The sequence below is a fragment of the Plectropomus leopardus genome, chromosome 4 (genome assembly GCF_008729295.1).
Source record: "Plectropomus leopardus isolate mb chromosome 4, YSFRI_Pleo_2.0, whole genome shotgun sequence".
In the NCBI taxonomy this organism is placed as follows: Eukaryota; Metazoa; Chordata; class Actinopteri; order Perciformes; family Serranidae; genus Plectropomus; species Plectropomus leopardus.
In genome coordinates this window covers 6,693,881-6,720,255 of record NC_056466.1, presented here as the reverse complement: position 1 = coordinate 6,720,255, position 26,375 = coordinate 6,693,881, and the positions used below count along the sequence as shown (strand labels likewise).

Sequence of the window (26,375 nt, the reverse complement as noted above, 5' to 3'; positions counted from 1 at the left end):
CTTATTCGTACGAGTAAAAGTACGCTATGTGGACCATTTTAAATGCAGTATGGTGAGATGATGAATCACTCTGTCAGCTCAAAAGTGGGGATATTCTGAGGGTCTGTGGAGTAGAGATGAAATATGAACAGTACAATTACATTATTATACCAATATTGATATGGCATTATAAAATATTTTGTATAGTTTTCTGAACTGGCATCCTTCAGAATGTGCAAAAGTAGATTTGATCAGTAAAACATCTCAGGAGTAGCTGGAGAAACACTGCAGTGACTGGTATCTGGATTGACTTCAGTGTTCTTGTTCTTGGTAAAAGGTGACCGGAAAAAAAGGCTTTAAAATTATTTTTAAAAAGAGGGAGGATTATTGAGAAAATGATCTAAAAAATATAGAAAAATGTCCAGAAAACTATATTTATAACTATATTTTTTTATTTTTAAAATCATGTCACAAAAATTATATTAAATGGATACGTACATATTTTTTAAAAATTATTTATTATCATATATATATATATATATATATATATATATATATATATATTTTTTTTTTTTTTTTTTTTTTTTTTAACTTTTTTTGTTTTTTTTTGCACATTTTTGGTTCATGTCTTATTGTTGCTCATTGAAAACCAACATGCTCAGGTTTCAAAGGGTTAAAGGGATACTTTGCCTATTTTTAACTAGCCATGCGTCACTACAGTGTGTGTTAAGGCGCCCCCCGGTCAAGCAGCACTGCAAACTCTTCTCTTGCATTTACTTTCCACACCGCAGAGACACATACCTGGTTGAAAATGGGAAAAGTATCCATTTAAGTGGGAGAGAAACAAATACAAAAGGACACAAAAGAGGACAAGACTAAAGGCAAAAGAACAGGGACAAAAGTTACAACTTCACCTCACCTGTTGTAGAGGAGGATATCTGGGACCCAAACCAGGTTGGAGGGGAAGCGCAGGTTCTGAACTCCGGGGAAGTTCTCTGGGTTCCATGAAAGGTAAATGTCCGTCCAATACTGAAACAAAAACACAGAGAGCAAACGAGACAGATCAAGGAGAGGTGATGGCATTAAAACAAGGACAAAACACTCAACAAAAAAAGGTTAAATGAGCAAACAGCAGAATGGGTCAGAAATAAAAAGATGTTGACATAAATGTCAAATTTAAAGGGTAACCTTTTTTAACCTGGACCCTTTGTCCCATTTTTGATGTCTGAGTGACCAATGGGGACACCATTGTTTTGAAACTGGTCCAATGTTGGGTGAGAGGGCAACAGCCAGCAGCAGCAAAACAGGCTGTAAAATAAGCACTCAGGGCATCAATGACTTAATTCATATCCACAAAAAGTGCTTGTTTGGCCACTGACCGCTTCAGATGGTGGACTTATCGATGGTGATTTCGGAGCTGTTTCTGGTGAAACAAAAAAATACCTTAATATTTAAACCAATTGTCTGTCTCTGTAGTGATCCTTTTCATAATCTTGTCAGACGTTTATAATCACAATGAGCCTGTCAGTGGCAAAACCAGCACTTTTCGTGGTCGTAAAATGATGGTGCCCATTAACATTACATTGTAGCTCTCTCTCCCTCTCTCTCTCTCTCGTAGGGTAAACAAAATAGGGTTCAGATTGAAAAATACCTAGTTACCCTTTTAGACTCTTAACTGTCTGTTTTTAGTTTGCATCCCAGCCAGGCAAGCCAATGTGCTGTTTTTGTTGTTGATATTACTATATTATTAACAATATTCACAGCTCTGACAGCAACACATGTTCAACATTTAAATAGTGCTGGTACAATGTTACCCAGCTGCTTATCACATGTGCATCATGTCATCTTTTTTGTTGTTGTTGTTTTTTAATATAAAACATATCCTGGCACACTGCAGCAACGCAGAACTTTCTTTACAATCATGATCAAACTAAAATCATCAGAAGTCAAACAGTGTCCCTTTAGCCAGGCTAATATCCCGACGACTGTTGGCTCTTACGCTTTGTCTCGGCTCTGCTAATGAAGCCTGGCAGTGAAACCTTGCCAAGCCAACAGTTGTTGGCAGTGACCCCTACACTCCCAACTGAGTCTGGGTCTGTATTCAGCAAGGGGCTAACTGAGCTCAGCATCAAAGTGTTTAAGCCACAAAGAGTGAGTGTGTGTTGCCTCTAAATGACTTAAAATATGTAGCAAGATGATGTGTGATCTGTGGAATGGTACACATATTAGCTTGAGTTTTGGTAAACATGTTCATTCGTGTTTATTTCTGTCTTTGTGTGTGTGTGTGTGTGTGTGTGTGTGTGTGTGTGTGTGTATTTATAGAAGTCACATATAGGTGGAGGCACTCAGATGTCGTAGCCACAGGGCACATTCTCTATGGAGCATACACAGTCCCATGCTAATGTGGCCACAGTACAGTGAATACATCTGTTTGTGCCTTTTTGTGCATGTGTGTTTGTGTGTGTGTGTGTGTGTGTGTGTCTGTGTCACTGTGCATGTATGGACATATGGATATTCTGCAGTGTGTATATTTGTGTTTGCATGAATATGCTCTTGGGACTGTTCAATGTGTGCATGTTTCCATACAAATCCGTCTGCCTCTCTGTCCATATTATAAGTAACCTTACAATCAACCCCAAATCCTATACAGAGGGCGCCTGAATTGAGCCATTTCAGAGATGTCATCCATCTAAAGAGGGCCTGCTGACATATGTCTCCACTCACGCAGTTAATGACTTAATCACTACACTTGTCAACTGTGGGCCTTGGCGGTTTGGTGCTATGGAGCCTCTTTTTCATGTTGCTCACGTTGGCTGGGAAAGCTCAACCAGCAGCCAACAGAACAAATTACAGCTCAGTAACTTTGTAGTCAGTCAGGAATAGATGAGGAGGACACTGGGCTACGTAAGGTAACAGCTGTCTAAGAATAGGTTTTGGGTTACATAACAGAAATTTAAGAAAGCGTCACTAATTTGAAACAACTAGGTTCTTATTAAGGGACTGTGAAATTCATTCACTGAATGCAAGCCCCAGGAGACGGTGTGGGGTGCAAATATGCAGTATATATCACGCATCCTAGAAAAGTGTCTGCTGAAATAGTTAAGTAGATAATTAAATATTTAGCACTTTTGCTGCTGCAAAGTCCCCATAGCCAGGACAGCTAGTATACTTAGAGAGATGATTGGATTAGAAATTATGCACAAATAATAACTAAGAATTCCACTACATATACTATACATAAACATATACATATATATATGTATATTTAGCTTTGCAACTTTTTTTTTTTTTTTTTTTTGATGTTTGGTTTTTGGTTAGGATTCATTAAACTTTGACTGTCAGTCAAAACAGATAACGTTCTATGGCCAATAGTATTTCTTCCATGTAACATTTGCAAGCGACTTCATCTTTATCCTATGGTTCTCACTGGTCCCATCAGGCTACAGTCATGTATCCACAGTTTGACTCTTGGATTATCTTAATTCACATCAACATGGCCCCTGGAAGACACATTACCGACAGATTTTGAGTACCACAAACACAATTTTTAGAGCTCAAATAACTCAAAATCTGGAGGAAACAGGGTTTGTTTTTTTGTCCTTAACTGACCCTTTAAAGGTCACTCTTCCAGCAGCTGCATTGAATGGCTACAGACGAGGAGACAAAAGTTACACCAAGTTCTTAGAAAACCTAAGCTCATTACAATTCTCACAGCTAAAAACCGCATAAAATCCTGTCCATTCGGATGTGGGACATTCATTGCCTGATAAACCTGTAATCCTCAAATCCTCTGCGACGCAGCGAAGGTGAACCTGCCCCTTCTGCGTCTGTCCGACTGTCTGTGAGCTACTTAATGTACTTCTCAAGTCTCCTTCAAAATCTGCTGCATCTGCAAAGCCCCCTTAAGCCATTACACCAAAGTAGATGCCCGTATTAAAGAGATAGCTTCCTGAATAATTGATCCATTCATAACTTGTAAGCCAGTCAGCAGCCAACTCAACCTGAATGAGCGCAGGCTGTGACATCCTTAATAGGCTATTCTGACTGGGGCTGCTGTGATAATGAGGCTGTTGTTCCTACCTGACTGGCCTGATGTTATGTTTCACTGAACATTGCGATGCATACTTCTCTACCATTAACTTATTTCAGCTTTATTTAATGGGAGAGACGTGATGTAGCTGAGCTAAGTAGCTTAGTTTCACATCCTTAAACTGCAGAGTAGACGTTATTTGGAAACTGACAATCGATACTCTCCCCAAATCATGTCTTATGCTGCACTGATGTGATGTCAGATGGGCGGAGTTTCCAAGTAAGGAAGTTGTTCTTCCGACTTTGTTGTGTTCATGTGCTTTGAGGTTGTAAAGTGGAAAAACATGGAAGTTAAAGAGAACATGAAATGCATTTTAATGCTGAGCTTTTAGACAAGAGCTTGATAGTTCTTTCCAGTTTTGTTTTTTTTTATTTTATCTTATTTCTTATATATTACATATTATATCTTTGCATATTTTGATATTTAATCTAGGTCACTCTGAATGGACAGCAGTTAACATTAATACCATATTACACTTTACATGTGATCAAAAACATATATTTAATACTTGAATTAATAAAAGTTTCTTACCATGGACCAAACACTGGCTTTTGCCCGCCATGTTTATGCATTTATGACATCAAGTCAGCAACTCGTGTTAAAATAACGTTATTATCAATGTTAGTATACTCGCCTGGCATGCTTTACAGTTAGAAGTTGACTTTGCTACAGCTAATAGATGCATATACTAAAATGTGCAACTACTAAAAGTAAATGATAGCTACTGGGAACAAAATTACGAAATATTATTTTTTTGCTGCCAATTGTTGACGCTGTTTCCATACTTTCCTACATTTCTGCTGCCTTTAAACACCACGCAAACGTCACAACTCGGCAAAGTGGGTATCATCAACATTTGCCAATTTCCCATTCATAATTACGATTAGAGACATAAAGACATCAACTAATTTAAAATATAAGGGCTTAAAAAGGCAAAAGAAAGTAACCAAGTGTGCATCAGAAATGTCTTGAGAATATTTTTGAAAACATGATTTGCTGGCTTAATTAGATATAATTATCCTCATTCTCCTGTGACATAGCCTCATGATGACAGTAAATATTTATCATGCTATTATTAGGCTAAGTATAATGAAAGAATAAATCACTCACAAAATCTAATTTCTGACGCAGCCTACGGTTATTTCATTTTTATTTCAAGGAAAAGCACACATCTACACCATTTGACAGCACTTCCTGCCATAAACTTTAGGCATTTTTTTTTTTTTTGGTCACATGAGGCCCTGGAAACTCACTGATATGTATAGACACTTTGGAGGGGGGCAGAACAAAAGTTTATTGGTTGCATCTCAAGTCATACCTGGCTCTGTGCCTTTAAAGGCAGTTAGGTGTGAACACTTTTTGAAAATGTCAGAGCCCATAAGACACAAACATCAGACACACAGTTTCCAAAAATATACGAAATGCCAATTATAACACAGTGATCACACAAAAAGTGCTTAGAGAGGAGACATACCAGCTGCAGCCAAGCATTTGTGATCAACACCTGGTTCTTTTCATCCTGGAGGACAGAGAGAGAGAGAATTATCAGCAGTGAGTAGACATGGCTGGAGACAGAAATTATTCTTCAGGGTGAGAAAATAAAAAAATAAATACTGCATGTCTGGTAAACACGAGGTGGGATTATGAGACAGATCGGCAATGAAGTCAAACTGCAACCCAGATGACTCGGGGCTGGCGTGCTCACTGAATGACAATGATGCATTCAGCTTTCTCCCCTTTTACGAGATTCTTGTGATGTAATGAAACAGACGTCGTGTTTTGCCATTTTAAACAATTGGAATTGTAAACAAAAGGGAATGAAAAAATATAACAAAAGAGAGCAATTTGCACAGGAATGGACAGTGACACTGAGCAGAAAAGATGTGGCAATTTTACAAAGAGATGAGTTCACGGCAATTTCCGTCTATGTCATGAAAATAGAAATAAACAGTCAGTGGCATAGGCTGCATTTTTATATTTCACAAGGGTCAGTTTGTGGTCAAATGGCCATGAAAGAAAAAGAAAGAGGGGAGCATAGCAAGGACAAAGTAAAGAGGAGAGAGTGAGAGGAATCCAGATTGACAGAAAGAGAATCAGAACAGACAGAGGCTGAGATAATTCATGAGACAGCAAAGAGAAAAAGCATTGAAAGAGGTCAGGAGTAGAGCCACAAGGAAGGAGAGACAAAAAAACTCTGAGGTGGGAATGGACTTCTTTAAAGTCTGTTTTGCAAAATCCTACATGACAGCGACAAGTTTTGCTTCTTGTTGCACACTGGTACGCTGAGTGTCTGGCTCATTACCTCCCTCTTACCCTTTAAGAACTGTGCAAACTGCTCAGCATCTTCTCGTCTCTGTTGCTCTGCACATTTGTCCTTTTTTATTTTCACAGATCGCTTTAGTGATTTATCCCGTTATCTTCCATCGATGACACGAGCTGGAATAACACCACAAGTCCAACCCTTTGAAAACTTTTCCTTTAATGTTACTGTGGTGAAATCAAATCATGAAATCAATTTGCTCACTTTATTTCTTTCTATTTCTCATCCCAGCAGACCTAATCTACTGTACAGTTTTCTTTCTTATCACACAGTTTCTGTTCTCGCTCGTTTCATCCCGCTTTTCTCTCTCTCTCTCTCTCTCTCTCTCTCTCTCTCTCTTTCTCTCAGGCACGCAATTTCAGAGGTGGAACCTGAAAAATGAAAGTTATTCTTATGTTGAGAGATAGTCACAGATAAGTGTGCTCAGATGGACTACTGGTTGCATAGTCCTTTCCTTAAAGGAGCAAAGGGCCATATCAGGGCTTTCCAAAAATGTTTGACAGTATTGTAAAGTAAGCAAAATTTGGAGTTAATGGGATAAAACTTGCAAAATCACAAGTTTGGTCCTTTGAAAAGTCCTCGATTAAGTGTACAGTATTTTCAGCTGATGTCATTACATTAAATAAGATGACAGTGCATTTTTTTCCCTTTGAGTTCATATCACAGAGTAATGATGATCTTACGTTTTATGCAGCCACTTCCGTTTTAAAACCACGTGGTTTGTGGTGCTGTTGTTTCACAATAGACTGAGATGTGCAGTATTTTTAGTCCACCTTCATTTATGTAAATGGGAGTGGAAAAATGTATCACTTCAAAAAGATTCCACTGCAAAAATGAAAAGTCAAAAAGTCATCTTATATCCGTCTACAGTTTCAAACTGTAAGTTAGCTGATGAATTGGGGATAATTTCCATTTTGTCACAGCATTGGTTTTGTGTTAGTACATTTGCAGGCTATTTAATATTTATTGTTTTAACAGTTATTCAATTAAACCTGAACCTTTCAAAGACTAAAAAAATGGGTGATTTCTCAGGACTCTGCATGAGAGCAGTGGTCTTTCACATCTGGGAACAGAGTTCTTAAACATGATGAACACTAGAGGACGTGATAATGATCCAGTTAAGGGTATCCTGTAGATTTCTTGAATATTACCCAAAGTTATGTATACACTCTTTTTTTCTCACCAAAATATGTTGTGTGCACCCTTACAGTCCAGTTGGGGAAAGTGAGGAACTACATTTACTTCAATACTGTATTTAAGTTTAATTTTGAGTTTTTTCTTCTCTACTTGATTATTTCCATTTCATTCACTATTTTTATTGAACTATATTTATTGTACAGCGATAGCTACTAGTGAGATTGTACATTAAAATGTTAAGCTTCTTACAATTTGTTACTTCTACATAAGTAACAAATTGTGTGACTTTTGGCCCCTTACAACAAATTGCTCCACAGAGCTTCTAATGGCCAAAAAAAACACACAGGGCACCTTTAATTTTGACTAAAGGGGTGATCACACAGACGCATTGCACCAGGCACGACCTTGAACGGGGCTGCAGCACATACTGTGTGCATGTGAGCAAAAGCAACACTGATGAGTGTTTGACTTTGTATCTTGTGCTGAAAAGTCGAAAATATTTTAGCTTTTATGCGCACCCAAAAACAGCCAGAAAAATGTGGCGCGTAGCAGCAAGAGAGGAGGACCGACAGGCGCCGTACCATAGGGAAACAATGTTTTTGCTGGCGATGTCTCTCTATTCATCTCAGTGTGATCAGCCCTTAAGCCTGTATGTTTGCAGGCTTGAGCTTAATGACTTTTTGCTCCAGATATATTTGAAGCCATATTTAAGAAACTTAAACCAGCACAACTTTTCCAGTTAGGAAGACATGGGTTTCGTTAACTCAAAAAGTATGTGTCTCTCTTCCTCAGGTGTCCCTCCATCCTCCTGAGATACTGACGTGGTGATGCAACAGAACTTAACATGGATAACATAGATCAACATGGATAAACTACGTACTCAGGTTTGGAACCACCCCTGATATGAATGCGAATATTGTTTTTGCAACACATTGTCATTATTATTGAGATGTATGGATGAACTTAAAGGTGCTTAAACTCTGTCATCAATGACAACCAAAGCAGACTCGCTGCTCTTACTTCTTTTATAATGGAAATCGATCTCCACACAATTGTTGCACTTCTCTTTCTCTCATCCCCGCCCCCTCACCTCCTCCTTAACTCCCTCCAATCTTTTCTCCCCCTGTCCTTTGCTGGTCTGTCCCTCCTCTAAACAGCCTCCTTTCTCCGCTGCTGAAATAGAACAGCCTTACATTGTTTGCTTCACAAAGCAACAATTTTCTATCCCTTTGGTGAGTGTGTATGTTCGCAATTGAGCTCGCAATCGTGGAGATTCAGAAGGTTGCTGTGTTTTCACTCTGTCTTGTGCTTGGCCTCTCTTTTGTGGCGTTTTGTGGGATTTCGCTCAGCTGCAATAGCCTGTTTCAGGCCTGTCACTGCCGCCATGAACACTCTAATCTCCTCATAAATCTGCTCTGATTGGTTTTAGACAGACTGTCAAGGGCAAGATGGACACTTGCATTCAGTGAAAGCTCCTTAACTGTAGTTTATTGCAAGTCATCTGACACCATATTCCCCACGACAAAAACATGCTGTCATATATATATGAATTGGTGCTTTGCTGTAAATCTCCATGTGCATTGTTCCAGAATCGGCTTTTTTATCTGTGTTTTATTCCCAGAAGGGAACAATATACCTTTTATATTTTCTTTCAATCCAGATCTGAGAATCAGCATTTCAATCGACAAACAGTGAAGAAAAGAAATCCTGAAATCCTTAATCATACCTAAGAATCATCTATTGTGCTCCCTGCACCAGACTTCACCTCAGATTTCCATCAATTTCTACAAAAAAAAGCTCTTAAACAGGGCATTGTGACATGGGGGTTGAACAGGACGCCTTCGTGATTTAATAATGCTCCAACAGATGCGGTCGAATTTCAGGTGAATTCAACACAGCCTGGTTTAGCAAGCACACAATGGGAAGTGTCTCTCTACATTTATGTCACAAGGTTGTTCAAATAAAATGTGAACACACGCAGAAAGCTGCCATCATATTGTGAAAAGCCACATTTATTAAGAGGATTGTCTCTGACTGTGGGAATCTTTGTCAGGACGACTTGTGAAGAGTTGTTAAGTAACACTATGATCACCAACAACTCTCGACTTACAGCCTTTTTTTTTTTTAGGTTTGTTTAATTTCATTCTTTCTCTCTTTTCTTTCTACTTACATGCACTACATGAAACCTCGTAGGTGGTGCAGGAGATATTCAGATCCATTACTCAGAATGGCGCTAAGAGCAAATAAGAGTATTTCCAAAAATGTTTGCTCTGACTGGATTTATTTCTCTAAACCTGCACTAATCTTGTCTGGAGCACATATGGGGGTAATTTCTGTAATAATTACAGCTGCAGTACCTACTCAATTTTTCCTGCAGGAAGAGCTTCTTTTCCGTCCTCTGTGCTTTATCAGCTCTGTTGAAATTTGACTTTTTATGTGACATTGGAGGAAGTCAAAAATATTATTTGCTACTATGATTCACAGTAAAAATATTGTTCCCAACATATAGGCCTATATGGTCGTATGATGTCATCTGCAGGTACTGGTTTTCTCTTTTTTTACGCATCCTGCAGAATTTCTATAACAATGGGTTGAATTACAGACGAGCACAGTGAATATTTTTCCCCTCTTACCCTGTAATCCTGTCAGGTCTTTAGATGAGAAGATCGATGCAACACTCATATCTGTCCATTAAATATTAAGCTCGGATCAGCAGGTGGTTGTCTTAGCTTAGCATATGGACTGAAAACGTCCGGCTTGCTGGAAATTGGTACTTTTAGACAGCACCATGTTAGCTGCCCCCTTCCCGTTCCCACTGTTTGTGCTCAGGTAAGCTAACACTGCTTGTTGCCTTATGTTTAAAGGGCAAATATGAGAGCGGTATTAGTCTACTTTAAGTGCGCCAAAAGTGGAATTACACCATTCGAGTCTGTCACGTGATGCACAATGGCCCAGAAAGACTTTTCCCCATTGACATACATCGGGAAAGAGACGTCTGTAAATCAGTAAATAATTTTTGTGAGTATCAAACCTCCCCCACGAAATGACTACTATCACTATCTAGATTTAAACCATTCGGTTCAATAACATGTGGAAAGTCTAAAAGAGACCGCCATTCAAGATAGTGAGGCGCTAATGATGAATTCGGTTGCTCCACTGGCAGAAGTTACCCGCTCGGGCCAGTAGATTTGGGTATTTTACACAATTCTAAACCTGGAAAAACAGCTTTTTTTCATGCGCCACAGAGCAGTTCTCATAGGAATGAACGAGGCCCCGCCCCCATGTATGTATCCAGACTTCCCTATAATACATCCATGATATACTTACAAAAAAGAAAGAGATGTCTGTAAATCAGTGGATATTTTTTTGTGAGCATCAAAACACCAGCGTATTGACTCATTTCACTATCTAGATTTAAGCCATCCAGTTCGATAACATTTGGAAACTCTAATAGAGCATGCTAAATTTTTTTAGACTGCTATTCTAGCTAACACAGCACTAAACCAGAAGTCAGCAGCTTTGTCGGTGGAAGTTACCCTCTCGGGCAACACTCGGCCACTGTAAGTCTCTAGTGCGCAAGTCTCATAGGCCCATAGATGTGACTATTTTATACCTGGAAATAAAGCTTTTTTTTGCTTCATGTGCCAATGAGTACCTCCATGGCTGTATCCAGACTTCTTAATACATCCATGCATTATATTCGCCACTGAACCTTAGTTTCTTTGGCTGCAGTAAGACACATGATGGCCCTTCACATACTGAACTGTGACCAGTCCTGCGCTCAGCTGTCAGTTTGCCCATGTCTCTGTCATTATTCATGGTGATGATCGTGGTGTCTGTGGTCTGTGCTGACCTGCCCCAGTTCCCTGGTTAGAGAGTTACCCAGAGCAGATGGAGGAATCAAAGGGCACATTACACACTCATATAAGCACATACACACACACTACCTACCTTACATTATTTACAACTGCCCAGCAAGCATTAATTCATGTGGTGTTGCCATCTTATCCATTATGTATTGAGGTAGTGAACAATGTAGATAACAACAATAACGACAAGCATTGCATAAACAGTGTGTTGCATAAATGTGTGTTTGTCTATGGAAATTTGTGGCCAATGTATGAGGTTAAACTTTGTCAGAGCTATAACTTAAAGTCATTACATTATCTATAACTTTTCACCAAATTAAAAACATGTAAGATTAACCTGTCATTCAAAAAAGGCACAAAGGGTCTTGGGCATAGTGTTTAAAAGACGCCATATGTTCTCTCTGGAAATTACCTCGCCTCTTGACTCTCTCTCATTTGCAAGCTCTAAGAATATACTAAAATGCTGTTTTATAATTGCAGTAGAAAACTTGCCTGTATTAATAATAGAACGGAAATCCTATATACCAGCCCAGCTCTTACCAGCATGTAGTTATCATGAGAAAACATACACGTCTTGTGACAGGGCTGGCTCTGGGATGTGACGGGGTGTCGGCTTGGGTTTTTTGGATGAGTGCTCCGGCTGTGTGGTGGGGCTAACAGGCAAGAGGTTATGTGTGGGTTGAAGAGAGGATAGGTGCATAAGACGAGGAACAGGAGGAAACTCACAATGAAGCACAGGGTGAACGCAGAGGGAGCAAAACATCAAATGAAATGTGACAGAAACTCTACCCAAACCACAGAAGTGTCGATTTAAGAGCCGAAGGTTTGACATGAAAAAGAGTGAAGAGCGACAGAGAAAGAGAAGATTGTGGCCATATTGATCTAAATGAGGTTTCTGTGTGTTTCTGGGTATGTTTTTGTGAGTGTGTTTGTGGCTGTAAAATGGAAAAGAACTGATGTTTCCAACAAAGCTTTCCTCCAAGAAAAGAGTTAAGAAAAGTAAACATCGCTACTGTGTTCTGGTTCGGAGAGTGTACAGAAAGTGTTTAAAGGAATAGTTTGGCATTTTAAGAACTAAACATATTTGCTTTCTTGCAGAGAGTTAGAGGTTAATATTGATACCATATTTGTGTGGTAAATATGAGGGTACAGCAACATCAAGTTAGTTTAAATTTAAAAGAAAGACTGAAAACAGTTAATCTGTCCTGTCCAAAGGTTGAAAGAGAAGCTCCTGCCAACTCCTAATCAACATGCTGCTTCTCTTTTTAATATTTACAATAAAAAAAACAAAACAAAACAAAGAGTAAAAATGGCATGCTTTTGAGTTTCTTGGCTAAATAAAATGACCCCTCAGAGTGTAGAGTTATCTTCAGACAGTTTTACTGCTCAATGCCAGTCAAAATTAATTGTAGCAAAATCACAAAACATGTCCCAAAGGGCTGCACAAATTGTAATTTCAGTTCAATTCCAGTTCAATAATTTCAAGTCTATATCACAAATCATTATCAGCCTCAGAGGGCTTTACAACATATAACATGCCCAAAAGGACCCCTTTAACAGGGAAAAATATGGTAGAAACCTCAGGAAGAGCGACTGAGGAGGGATCCCTCCTCCAGGAAGGACAGACGAGCTCACCAGTTTGTACAGTTGACTGACCCCAAACAGCCAGTGTACCAACCGTACAGACATAACACAGTAATGGTCGCAGTGAGCGGTGATTAACCTGGGAACCAGATGAATCTGCAATGAATCTCTTTTTTTGCTCTGGCAGCCGTGTCTGGTCCACGAAACTGCCTTTCCTTGGATAGCAAAGGAATGAACCGCTTTACTCTGACTATTCTGCCTCTGATTGGCTACCCTGACACTCTTACCCTAAACACGAGCAGCTCAAAAAAAATGTGAGAGGCATGTCTCAACACTGAAATTGAATTTTCTTGTCAAATGAAAGAAAGGACTGAGGGTCTGCAGTGCCACAAAATGAAAAAGCATCTCTGGGAGAAACTAAGAACTTGCTATTTCAAAGACGAATAAAGTTTCACTTGGTTGGGTGCTGCCACTGCTGGAATAACAGTTCAGAGAAGATGAAGTGTAGTAAGCACAAGGTGTGAGCATTAGCATGCGCCACAGTCACTGTGGATAAATCAGATGAAATACCTTGAACACAAACAAAACAAAAAAATCCTGAAAAAATATGCAAAAGTTTGACAGAGTGTCAACCCAACTTTCTGTGACTAACTCTTTGTGTTGATTTCCAAATGAATTCCACACACACCCTCGTTTTTTTTTTTGGTTTTTTTTGTTTGTTTTTTCAGTCTGTCTTCAAACATACTTCGTACTCAAACAAAACACACACACTCACCACGTCAATGATTTGTAGCAGCGTGAGACCGAGTTCCACAACGATAGGTGCAGAGTCATTTTGGACGGGTCTTTCCAGACGATTGTAGTTAACCATCAGGTCGCGGTACAGCTTCCTCTGGTACATACCGCCATGGCAACCTGGAGCGAAAAGAGGATGAACAATAAAAAAGATAAAACATTGTTCGCACAGCCCAAAACCTTAAAGAAATCCTAATTAAGTCACAATATGCTGAACGCAACAAGCACATTATTAACTCAGTGACTGAAACTGTTTTGACTGTGCTTTGTTTTTGTCTGTTTATTAGGTCTCATCAAGAAGTTTACACTGAAGCACCAGGCGTCCATCTTTAACAGGAAGCAACATTACTGTGGAGTCCCTGATGAAAAAGAAAACCCAGCCAGTCATGAAGGTAGCATGTTTTCTCTTTGGCACACGCTGCTTACATTGTTTCCTTTTTACCAGTGTCTCTGTAAAAAGGAGTCCACCTCATCAAACCCGTCAGTGCGGAGGCCAGAAGGGGCATCTGACATTTGTCTCTGACAGCTAACATTTTAAGTTCCACAACAATCCTGTTTTAATGTGCTATGTATCTACATGTTTGGTGAATCATTTTTCTTCAACTAGTCAGGCTGGTTCCCTTTTCCTTAACCCTTTGAAACCTGAGTAAACTGGCTTGATTTCTTTCAAAACATGGGAAGAAGGCAATGAGGAAGTTGAACCAAGAATTAGTGAGAAATCAATAAAAATTTACGAAAAAATTAAAAAATAAATAACATAATTAAAAGGAAAGTAAAGAAGAGCTTATTGCAGATTATTTTTAAAAAGCCCCCCAAATATATTATTAATATCAATCAATGTATAATTATGATGAAATTGAATATGTTTTTCTGGACATTTTTCTCTAGTTTATTTTAAATAACTTTTTTTTTTTTTTAATCTGCTAATTTCTTGCAGTTTGAATGACATTTCTTGCCATGTTGCTCCCTGCCTTTTCCCCCATGTTTTCAAAAGAAATCCGACCAATTTTCTCAGGGTCCAAAGGTTTCAATACTTTGGAAAAATGTCTGAGCAAAGCACAAGAAAAGTGATGTTGATATGCAGCTCTAATCTCAGGGATTGCGTTGTTTTTTTAGTAACAAAACATTCAGTGAGAACTCACCCTGTGTGCCATAATCATGTAAATATTCTGAAAATAGTAGCTTAAAGTTGCCCACACACACTCACTGAAACCTGGAAAGAACAGCTCCTCTAATGCCAAGGTTGCCACAAGCACAGCACTCCCTCATCCTTCACTGTCTCATCTCAGCCAGAACCGAAAAGGTCTCAGCCTGCATCTCCCCGGTGACCCTTGTCTAAATTAGATGTTGTCTCAACATATTCCAGCAATTACCGAGTGACAGCCAAGACAGGAGCGCTCCCACAATGACTGAGTGGATGACTCATTAGTTAATGAGGCAAAAATAAACAAAGAAAGCTCACTGTGTGTTTGTGTGTTTGTGTGTGAGCCAGTCAGATGAGGCACCCCTAAATCTCAGTGTGACGGGGAATCTGCATAATGGGTGTGAGTGGCAGCCAGCAAAAGTGTTGAGAGTCGATGGAGCGAAATGAGCCGAGTCAAAACAAGCTGAACGGAGTTGAGCTTAACAGTAGAGAGCCCTGTCACAGAGTCACTGTGAAAATAAACACAGTTCTCAATGGATGGCAACCCCGGATACACTGCGGTTTATCTATAATTAAGTAAAACCCCTATTTCCCACCTGAGTGTTTCCATTGTTTGCATTGTTTTCTCGTTCTTTAAGTACCAGTTCTGCACGGCAAACTCTCTGTGCCTCCTGCCCCGGAGACAGAGGACGGTACAAGTACAAGAAAATCGGAACAATTTGTTTTCTGGGGTCCAAGCAGAGAAACACGCAAAGTACTTCCTAATTTCTATAGAAGGCGATTCTTATAATATATTATCTTCTCAGTCAGATATCAAGAGCTGGACCTCCCGAAACTACTCCAGCTGAATAAAAACAAATCTGAAATCAATGACTTTGTTCTCTGAAGTCCATCCCAATTTTACAAAAACATCCTGGTTTGCTGTCTACAAAATGTCAAGCCTGCAGGCAGATACTTGAGTGTAATATTTGACAGTGACCTTTCCATTTGAAAAACAAGGTACAAAAATGTTTTGATCGTGTTCTTATCAATTGAGGAACTTCTTAAAAGTCAGGGGTGTTCTCTCTGGTCCTGATCTTGAGAAAACCATTAGTGCTTTTATATCATATATTAGATAAGATCATTATGATTCATTGCATACGCCTAGCTGCTGCTCAATAGCTATGGTCTTTCCCTTATTCCTTTTTTTCTTTTTCTTTTAGAAATCTTTATTTTTTAATTGTAAACATACATATTAAAATAAAACATCAAAGTCACACACATGAAGCATTTAGAAAATAAAACAGAAAGCAGTGCTGAACAGAAAAGGTAAACAAAACAAAACAAATCTAACATAGAATAAATATATGAAGTATTTAACCCCTTCCTGCCCCGTTCCACTCTGGCTTGTTGACATATAACGCATTACTTCAGTGCGGGAGAAGTCACCACAGACACCACAACTCCGATGTGCTGTGAAATACAAAGAGCTTCCCCAGGCGGTAATATTATTGGCAACTTGTTTGCAAGGGCTTGATGTAACGGACATTACAGACATTAATTTACATGTAAAAGTACCACACACTGGCTTAAACTAATACTAGAAGATAGAGTCATCCCTGCTTGAATCCCTCTTCACTGGTTACCAGTTTTAGGATATATATTTCAAGATTTTACTGATTACCTTGAAAGCACTTTGGTTTGGCTCCCAGTTACATTACAGAATTGCTGCTCCCCTATGAGCCAGCGTGCAGCCTCAGATCTCAGGTCCTCAGGCAGGGCTCTGCCGGGTGTTTCTATGTCCCGGCTCAGACTGATGGTGACCAGGCTTTTGAAGTCATGACCCCAAAGTGCTAAAACTCCCTGCCTGAAGATCTGAAGCTCTGAGAATCAATGAAATCTTTTAAATCTCTGATCAGAACACATTTTCTTTAAAAAAATAATAATAATAATAATAATAATAATTGTTTTGTTTTGTTTTTTTGGCTTATTTTTGGGTATTTTATTTTCGCATTATTTTAAGTGTACTGATTTGACTTGCCTTATTGCAGTCCTGAAATGTTTTAATTCTTGTTCAGCTATGTACTTTGTAATCTTGTTTTGAAAAGTGCTGCATAAAAAGATTTATGTGTTTTCATTATTATTTTCACTGCAGGATGAAAAAGGCAACATCTTTAAACCTCCATGGACAGACTGAGCTACTAACAGGTACAGCAGACTGCATCATACACACAGCATGTTTTTAGTTAGTTGTGATGACTTATTTCAGTGCGTCCTCAGGCAGAGTGTCTGTGTTATTAGACTGGGCTTTGGTTTGCATCTGGACTGCTTCCTGAAAGCTGCATGTTTATCTCTACAGTGTCCCATATGTGAAGCTCCATGTCAGTAGTGCAGTAGTTATGTAACGCCTCTCTTACTTACTGCTCACTCTGTATGCGTCCGTCTTTTTATTATGCGCTGTGTGTTTATGCCTATAAAGGTTGCATGTACAGTATCTGATAATACATGGTACTGGTGGGCCCTTTATTTAAAATTCAGATGAAAAGATTGGCCAATCAGTGCCTTTCGATGTTGTCAAATTTAAAGTGTGGTTGAACATGCCATGAAAATTTTGTTTTTACTGAACTCAAGTGGTTTAACTTCTTACCTTGCTGCAGCACTGTTGAAGTGTACTTTGCTTAAAAGTGTTAAAATCTTAATTTCACCAGCCCAGTTGCCAGAAGAAAATGTTGGTCTTGTACATGTCTGCAAACCTTGATTATTGTACATGTCATACGCATAGTATCAATGTTTCTAAAGTGCCAGCTGACTTTGTCTTTGAGTGGAGGACAGGATGGTGGATGGTGTGTCTCCTTGGCAAAATGTCTGCCAAGCTGTAGACCACTGTTTGAGTTGTCTTTTAGGAAACAATTACTGTGTTTGCAGCAGCTTTTTAGCCACAAAACATGTTTTTTTAGTTACCCATATCTGTTTTTTCACTGGGGATACAGCCATGGAAAGCATTTCTTTTTTTGTTTGTTTTGTTTTTGTTTTTTCATTGAGACATCGCAGACATCTTTAACCAGACATTGTTGCATTTTCTGCTAGGATAGTGCCGCAAATAGCGTTTGTTTTTTTTACTGAGACATCACTGCATTTTTTGCTGTGATGGGGCCACGAATCATGGTTGCTTTTTATCAAGACATTGCTGCATTTCCTGTCGGGATAATGCAGTGGAAAGCTTTTGTTTTTCACTGAGACATTGTTGCATTTCCTGCCGGGATAGTGCTACAAAAAGTGGTTGTTTTTTTACTGAGACATCAATACCTTCCACAGCCAGCTGGTTGTGTAATCAAAACTGTTTTTTTTTAAGCCTGAACATTATCTTTTCCTAACCCTTACCCAGTGGTTTTGGTTCCTAAACCTAACCATACATGAAGCCCAACATTGTTGGCTGCCTGATAAGGTACAAATGTAACATACCTGTGGTTTTCAGAATATTTTTCTGGCAATTGGGTGACATTAAGACTAATAAGACATTTTAAGAAAATCTGACCTCTACGGGTGGTACTGCCCTCTGTGTTACCTGCAGAAAGCTTCCCTCTGACATTCTCCATTTCCAAAATTGCAACAGTTGTTCTTTTTTTCAGTTATCAGCAATAAACCCAGTGCCCACTGATATGTTCCAAGATCCACAACCTCAATAGATGCACTGAACATACCAATACAGACAGCGTGGCCTGGAGGCATCTATCAATTTCAAATGGCTACTATATATCTCTCTCATAGCCTTAGTGACCTCCTATATTTCCATTTCAGAGCCCACTGGGGGCCCTCATTCGAATCCTCAATCATTAAAGCTCAGTTGTATTGTATAGAAATAAACCGGCTGTCATCTTTTGCTAGGATGTTGCAGCAAGTAGACACACAGGCAATTCACTTTATGAGTCGTTCACCCTTGAAAGGACTCGCTGGCTTCAAAATCGTTTTTACAGACTCAGTGTCCATGGTGTGCTCATTTTTTCCTGTCATGACACTCAAAGGTGTAACAAATCATTGAGAAAAAAAACCTGCCACAGGTTTGAAATCAAATATCACACAAAACTGTTCAGTGAAATTCAAAATTGTCCTTTTTCCTTTGTCAATGTATTTGACTGAATGCAGTTTGGAAATAGTCATACAAATTCAGTTAAATCTCGGTAAAAGACAACTGCTTTTTTTGGCACTATCTGTGATGGAAAAAAGCGACAAAACAGCTACGTTTGGTGGCTTAGAATCAGCAGGAAATACAGCAATGACTCGCTTAAACACACCTGATTTGTTGGTCTTGAACAGCTATCTTCTGTGTGGACAATATCCCAGCTCTTCCTCCCTCTTATCAACTGTGTGATGTTTTATTTATTTCTGAATGTATATAATACTTACACACACTGTACATTTTTGATACACAAAGGCATATGAATTGCTTATGTATTACTTAATTACATGTTGTTCCAATTTCCAGAGTAATGATTTCTTTTGATCAATGATGTGATCCTAATAAAGTGCATGCTGTATTGAGTTCACATTCCCTATAGGCCAAGTGCCATTTGTGTAAATATCATCGCATTGACAATTTAACGTTGTGACTCGCCATTAGTAGAACCATGGAACCAATAAATGCAAAAGCATTAAGACACCAAGACAAACATGCAACTAAAATTATATACAAGCACATACTGTATCAATTACTTTGTTTTGCTGATCACAGCATGCAGACACATAAAATGTAACACGGCACACCAGTAGTCAGTAGTGAAACCCAGTCCTTAACCCTGGTAGAAAATGTTGGCATTGTACGTTTTTGCAAACTACATACGTATAAGGTACATTTATATGATGCATACATATCATATCAATATTTATAAAGTGACATAGCATATGAGCTGACTTTGTCATTTGGAGGTGCTGGAGGAGGAGATGGTGGATGACATGACACCCACCATGCTTCAGACCACTGTTTGAGACCAACAAACAACAAAATCGCTTGTGTTTTAGTGAGTCATCGATGTTCTTCTAGTGGCTGTTTACGCACAAAACATGGCTGCTTTTTACCAGCCAGGAATTGTGCGACAAATGATTTTTTTTTTTTTTTTTACTAGACATCACTGCATCTCCAGACAGTGTAGTGCCACAATAAGTGATTATTCTTAGCCAAAATATGATTTTTTCCAACACTCATCCCAAGTCGTCACGTTACCTCTTCTGCATCTATATATCACGTTTCAGGTATTCTGCATCTGCTCTTTGCATTGTGGGATGCCACTTCCGTGATGTCAACAAATGCACATGAGGGGTGGGATGGCATGACTCGTGGTTATGTTTAGACAACACAAGCACATGGCAACTAATGCTGGAACGTCAACAAACACACATGCTGACATGGTTAGTATTAGAGGAAGGAGGCACATGGTAAGTTGTAGAAAAAAACACACATTCAACCCACATTCAGACAGGAAGGGAACACTAGACTCACTCAAGAAAGTCCAGGGTTTGTTGTACCCATCCACCTACCCTCCAACCTGCACTATAGGCACACTCACACTCCTTATATTGCATCGTTACTGGCAGCATTTCAACCTGACACCACTCTGTGGGGTATTATTTGCATGCGACAGGTTACATCCGGCTGCATTTGCAAGTGATGCTGCCTGTCTGCGTATCAGGCTGAGGAGGCAGGTGGTATTTGGCCATGCGGCCATCCAGCAGGGTATAATAACAGTGTGACTCGTTTTATCTGGCCATGCTCTTAACTGATGCTATCGAGGGGCGTATCACACAAACACAAAAGGTGCCTTTTGGTGTCGGGAATATACGCTGAAAGCCCGTTCAAAGTGGCTGTGTTTGACAAGTTCGGACTGATAACGGGCTGTCTTTTTCTACCCTAAGTGGATTTTGTGCCTAAACTTAACCACATGTTATACATAATAATGTACAAATTTAATGTATCAGTGATTTTTAGACATGTATAATAGCAACATTTATTCTGGCAACTGGCAAATGGTTTAGTAGAGAGCAGCTGCAGATGAGTTTTACACCCCTTGAGCAAAATCCTAATCTGGGTTTTTCCCATTTTAGTGTGCTCCATATTGGAGTTTCAAAGGGCTAGAAGACAACCCCTAACAGCTTGCTGCTTGCAGCAATATTAACTCCACACTAAGAGGGACATTAGTGGGACGCTGCCAGAGTAGAGTCAATGTTTAATGTCCCCAAAAGGCATCTTGGTTTCCAGAAAGCAATCTAATGAATACCACATCAAAACAATATTGTAAATACACAACAAATAAAAGATACAAATGGATCACCGCTACCGTGACCATTCGAGCAGATGCAAGCAGAATGTGAGACGATCTGCTGCCATATTTACACAGGTGACTAAATTTCAGCTGGTTTCTAACTCAATGGATAAAGCACAATGCCCCTGAGACAGTTTTCAATATATACAAGATGTAAGATGCAGTTTGCTGTATGCAGAGCGCTCATAAAGGCTTTAAGTATTGTTATCATACAGTGGCTGATTACATTTTCCTTGACAGATATTACTCTCATTTTTCACTTTAATGCTGCTGTTGCATATTTTCTATTCTTTATATTATCATGTTAGATGTATTTTACTATGTTCATTTAAAATATTTCTCCTTTCAAGATATGTATAGCTGCAGAGAAGTAGCAGTAAGCACCTGTTGGGGTCTGAGCTGCAGTCTGATGAAGGAATTTACCTGAAACTAGATACATTTCATCTCAAGAACATGACAACACTCACAAGGACCACAGAGACAGATTAGATATTGATTGACCTCAGGCACTCTGAACATTGAGGTGACTTGGCAAAGTTTAAAATCGATGCACAGAAAAGCAGCTGGTTCACTGGTATCTGTATGAGATCGAAACATATCCAGAATCTGAGAGGCCAAAAAAAGTCAGTAGAACAGGAGCAGATTGGGCTGACTTACTTTCTTAGAGAATATCAAACAAGGTCACTTTGTTAGCTTGTGCAAATATTTTCCAAGGAGCATTTCTTCTGAGTATGCACAAATGTGACTCTTAAATGCAGATTAGTCTCATGCATCATGCAAGTTTTAGTGGTTACATATTTGCTTCAGATTTATGCTGTGGTGCAGCATTATTTGTTCTGAAATACTTTCCTTGAAACCTTTTAGCAAAACACATCCAGTAGACAGGAAGCAATATTATTATTCATCTGAGGTCAAGTCTCATAAATGAGTATCTCATGTCCATGTAATGACAGTCATTGTGTCCATTTTAACAAATTTCTATGTGGAAGTCAATGTCCCATAACCATTCAATAGAGACCAATCTCTCCACTTGAATCTTAAGTAATTTTAAGTCTACAATGATGAAAAGTACAAAAATGTTGGCGGATTTTGAGAAGACTTGTCGACAGCTTTAATAGCAGCTCTGTCTTGCATATAGTACTCACCATTGTTGTTATTATACTCATTGGTTCTGGTGCACCACCTGACAATGGCGTTAGTCCCAACTGTGGAGCTGATTGGCAGATTGTTACTCCCTTTGCAGCATTAATGGGTTGCCTTTTATTTTAACCAGGAAATTGCTGTTTCCTGTCACAATAGTGGACAAATCAGTCAAATCAGTGGAGTGGGCAAATTCAAAGTCAACATCAGGGTAATTGAGGCCATTGAATAGTAAATTACAACTCATCAGCTACTATTGAGAGAAGTACACACAAGAAGAACTTGTGTCTCAGTCACCCTGGATACAGACCCATCATTTGCATGCATTTACATTCAATAATAGATTTACTGTCTTTTGAGCTGATGCTTTCAGCAAGGGTCATTCCCAATCAACTGCAGTAGCTAAAAATGATTTTGCTCATTTAAAACTGGGACACACATTTCAGAGAATCATTAGACAGAAATTACACCCTCGTTTGAGCAAGTAATAGTTTTAAGCTCATCTTTCAGCCACTTCTAGAGTGTACAGTAAGGGACTTATAGACCAATGTGTCTTTTTGTCGTTGTTATTTTTTAGATTTAAAGATCTTACCAACAGCAATCACTGAAAACATCTGTTACCAACTGCAAATTCATCCAATCACATGTTCAGTGAGTAATGGCAACGTTATGTCCAGAGTACATCTGACACACTGAAAAGCTAATTGGAGGGACTGTGTCTGGAAAAGAGGGTGGACAAACAGCTATTCATGTTAACATCGGGAAAAATGTCATCTTTTGATTCTAATGAGACACTAAAGAAGGAAAGCGTTTACTTTACTGAGGGATACAAGAGGCAGAAATCTGCTTTGCACTCCAGACATTTTCCTAGAGGGTTCAAACATGTTTACATAAGGTGATTAGGAATCTAACGCAGAGCATCTGACTCTGTGTTTTAGCAGAGTTGCATCTCTATGTTGTCATTAAGTACAAACAAGTACACCTGCTAGAGCACCTGTTTACTGAGTTAACTCATATTATTCCTCAACACTCTCCTATCTGTGGGGAGAATATGTGAGGCCACACGCACATAGAGAAGCCTCTTTACTTCTACCTTCAGCTGTGTGCATGTTGGAGTTCATACAGATGTGTCTCCGTTTGGAGACCTCTCTTTGGATATTTAAAACATACATCTTTAGAGTCTAAAATGTAAATCACTGGGATTCAAACATATTGCAGAGATTTAACCTCCTCTGAGGGTCTTCTCTGCTCCAATGTAGTCACGCATTTAACAATCCTTTAGCTGCAGATTACACTGAGGGGATGAGCGGTCCCAGTGGGCTTCGTGCATCACCACCGGGACGCCCATTCTGGGCCAGATGTTGTAGGACTATTAAAGAAGGCTCATTCGCATGCGTGCACACAAACATTTACTTAACCATGTGCTGCAAGCTTGTAAATTAAATATTATAACAATTTATTAAACTGTGGTGATCTTAAGGGATTAAGCAGCCTTAAACATACAACAACACAAATAGAAAATGTTGGAACAAATGAAAGAAGATGATTATGCTTTGAGCTCTCCTTTTACCCTTAGAAACCTGAGCCAATTGGCTTGATTTTTTTTTTTCAAAAGCATGGGGAAAAAGGCAATGAGCAGATTAATTAACAATTAGCAAGAAATTGGTAAAAAAAAAAAAAAAGGTAAAGAAAGAAAACTACCAGAAATTAGCAGAAAGAAACGTAAAATAGCGAAAACAGGAATAAAATAAGAACGAATACTAAAATTAATACTAATAAATCCTTTTTCTGTAACCTTATTTTAATTGTATAATTATAATAATTATAAATGTAGTTTTCTTGATATTTTATCCCAGAAATATTTGTAATGATTCTCTCACACGTTTTAAAGATAATTTTAAGGTCATTTCCTCATCAACTTTACTTGTTTCTTTTTGAATTTGTGGGGCATTCAATGCCACGTCGCTGATCGCCTTTTCCACATCTTTTTATTTGCTCACGTTAAATGCTTGTAAAAGGCGTCTGAGCGCAGCACAAGAACACTGACGTCTTTCCAGGTTTTAAAGGGTTGAATTGTCTTTCTGACCAAATACTACATTTTTCCTAAGAAACATCTACTCCTCCTGACAGTTGTGCATACAGATGCTTCTGTCACACCAGATGTGCAATGAACAGCCAGACTAAGCCGAAGTTGTCTTAACCGCAGCTCTCATCTTTCTGACAAATGTTGATGGAAATGATGCGCAAAAGTCAAACATATCAAAGAAAAGGTGCGCGGCTGCAGCTTTTTCTGTCAGTCTCTGCATCCTTTGACAGACAGAAAACAGACTGAAGGCTCCATCAGTGACCCACCTTGACAGCTGAGCGTCGCCCACAGGTAAAATCCAATCAATACAGATCCAAAACACTTCGGAGGCTCCATGGCAGCGACGGAGCACAACTCCCTCTGTAGCCCGCTGGGGATGTCAAACTTAGAGGGAGCGCAGCTTTGTCAGACTGCTGGTGCTGCTGCGCTCTCTCTCTCTCTTTCTCTCTCTCTCACTGTCTCTCTCTCCCTCTCTCTCTCTCTCTCTCTCTCTCTCTCTCTCTCTCTCGGACACACACGATGCCGTCTGTCTCCTTGTTTCCAACGCGACCGTCACCTCAAAAGTCACTTTGGATTCCGCTCTCCTCCCCTCTCTCCGCGCTCAGCTGTATCTTTATATCAAACATGTCGAGCTTGTCCTCTGCGCGTTTCCTGTCTCCTCCGTGTGCGCTGATGATGACAGCCACCTGTCCGCTGGCTGCTTCTGCGCAATGCCGTCAACTTCGTCAATGTTTGTCCCCTCAAGTCATTTCGGGCTCATCCTCATCAGCTTTATGGCTTATGACTAAGGAGGGATGAGCAAGGACGCAGGAAATCCCAACACACTGCAACTTTGGAAAACTTTTTTGCTCATGCAAATGTTAAATGTTAACCTTTTTTGAGTTAGTCTAATGCATCTGAGCAGGAATAAAGAATTTCCTTCAAAAAGAGTACTATTAAAGTTCAGGTGGGCGCCTGAAAATAATATTGCCTTTGTTAATTTTTTACTGTGGGATTTTTCTTCTTCAAACTCTTCACTTTTAGCAGCCTTTTCGTCTTTTGCAAGTGTTGGTGCTGTATGTTTCTGCAAACCACCGAAGCAAAAATTCACACATTATTATACAGCGGATATGTTAAAATTTTATCACTTCACTTTACGTTTCAACACTAGGATTAATGTGTGGTTAGGTTTAGGTGAAAAAAATACCCCTTTCTTGTTGCATGTCAACTGGAAATGCAACAATTTCTTGGTTTAACACTTGCTTTCCTGGCCAGAAACGCAGCATCATATTATAAATATAAAAGATCATGTGTTGTCTTCAAAAACACAGTTTTAGGGGTACAATCCCAGCAGGAAATGCAGCAATGTCTCTAAAACAACAATTTTTTATGTGTGAAAAAGCAGCAGGTTGCTACAAAATACTCTTGTTTGGTGCCTAAAAAGCTGCACAACTCACTAAAGCATAAGTTTTGTTTTTTGTTGTACTCATCTTATTTTATAGTTCGTATTAGTTGGTCTTTGTATTTGTCTTCATTTGTGTTGTCCTTGTTTATTAGGGCAGAGCACCTAGTGGTGAGCTAAAGGGAACATTGAAAGCAATGGCTGGAGGTTTGGCTCAGTGGGTAAATCACTTGGTTAGTCTGCCAAAGGTTGTAGGTTCAAGTCTTGTCTGGAACAGGTGACATTTGACTTTTATGGCATAAATAAAATCAAATATCAGCTGATATAGCTCTCTGCTCTGCTTATTTAAGTCATTAATGGCGTACCTTGAAACGAACCGTTAAAACATTTAAAAAATGTAATGGTGGGGTGGCCTATAGCTCACCTGCTAGAGTGTGCACTCTGTATGCTGAGGCCTTTGCAGCTACCTGGGTTCAATTCTGGCCCATGGTCCTTTCGGGCATGTCATTCCCCCTCTTTCTTCCACATTTCCTGTAATTCTACAGCCGCTCTATCAA

The 26,375-nt window shown here is 39.2% G+C and overlaps 1 protein-coding gene across 1 annotated transcript in view; it reads right to left on the bottom strand.

Annotated features, from left to right (window-relative positions):
* The window catches only part of chrna8 (cholinergic receptor, nicotinic, alpha 8), a 44,037-nt gene extending 19,264 nt beyond the window's left edge, over positions 1-24,773 (bottom strand). Inside the window, exons 1-4 of the mRNA XM_042485486.1 lie at positions 24,704-24,773; positions 13,755-13,894; positions 5,544-5,588; positions 899-1,008 (exon numbers count right to left, since the gene is read on the bottom strand). Of these exons, the coding sequence (XP_042341420.1) occupies positions 899-1,008; positions 5,544-5,588; positions 13,755-13,894; positions 24,704-24,773 (365 nt within the window). The remainder of the gene's footprint in view (positions 1-898; positions 1,009-5,543; positions 5,589-13,754; positions 13,895-24,703) is intronic.
* Positions 24,774-26,375: the final 1,602 nt, after the last annotated feature.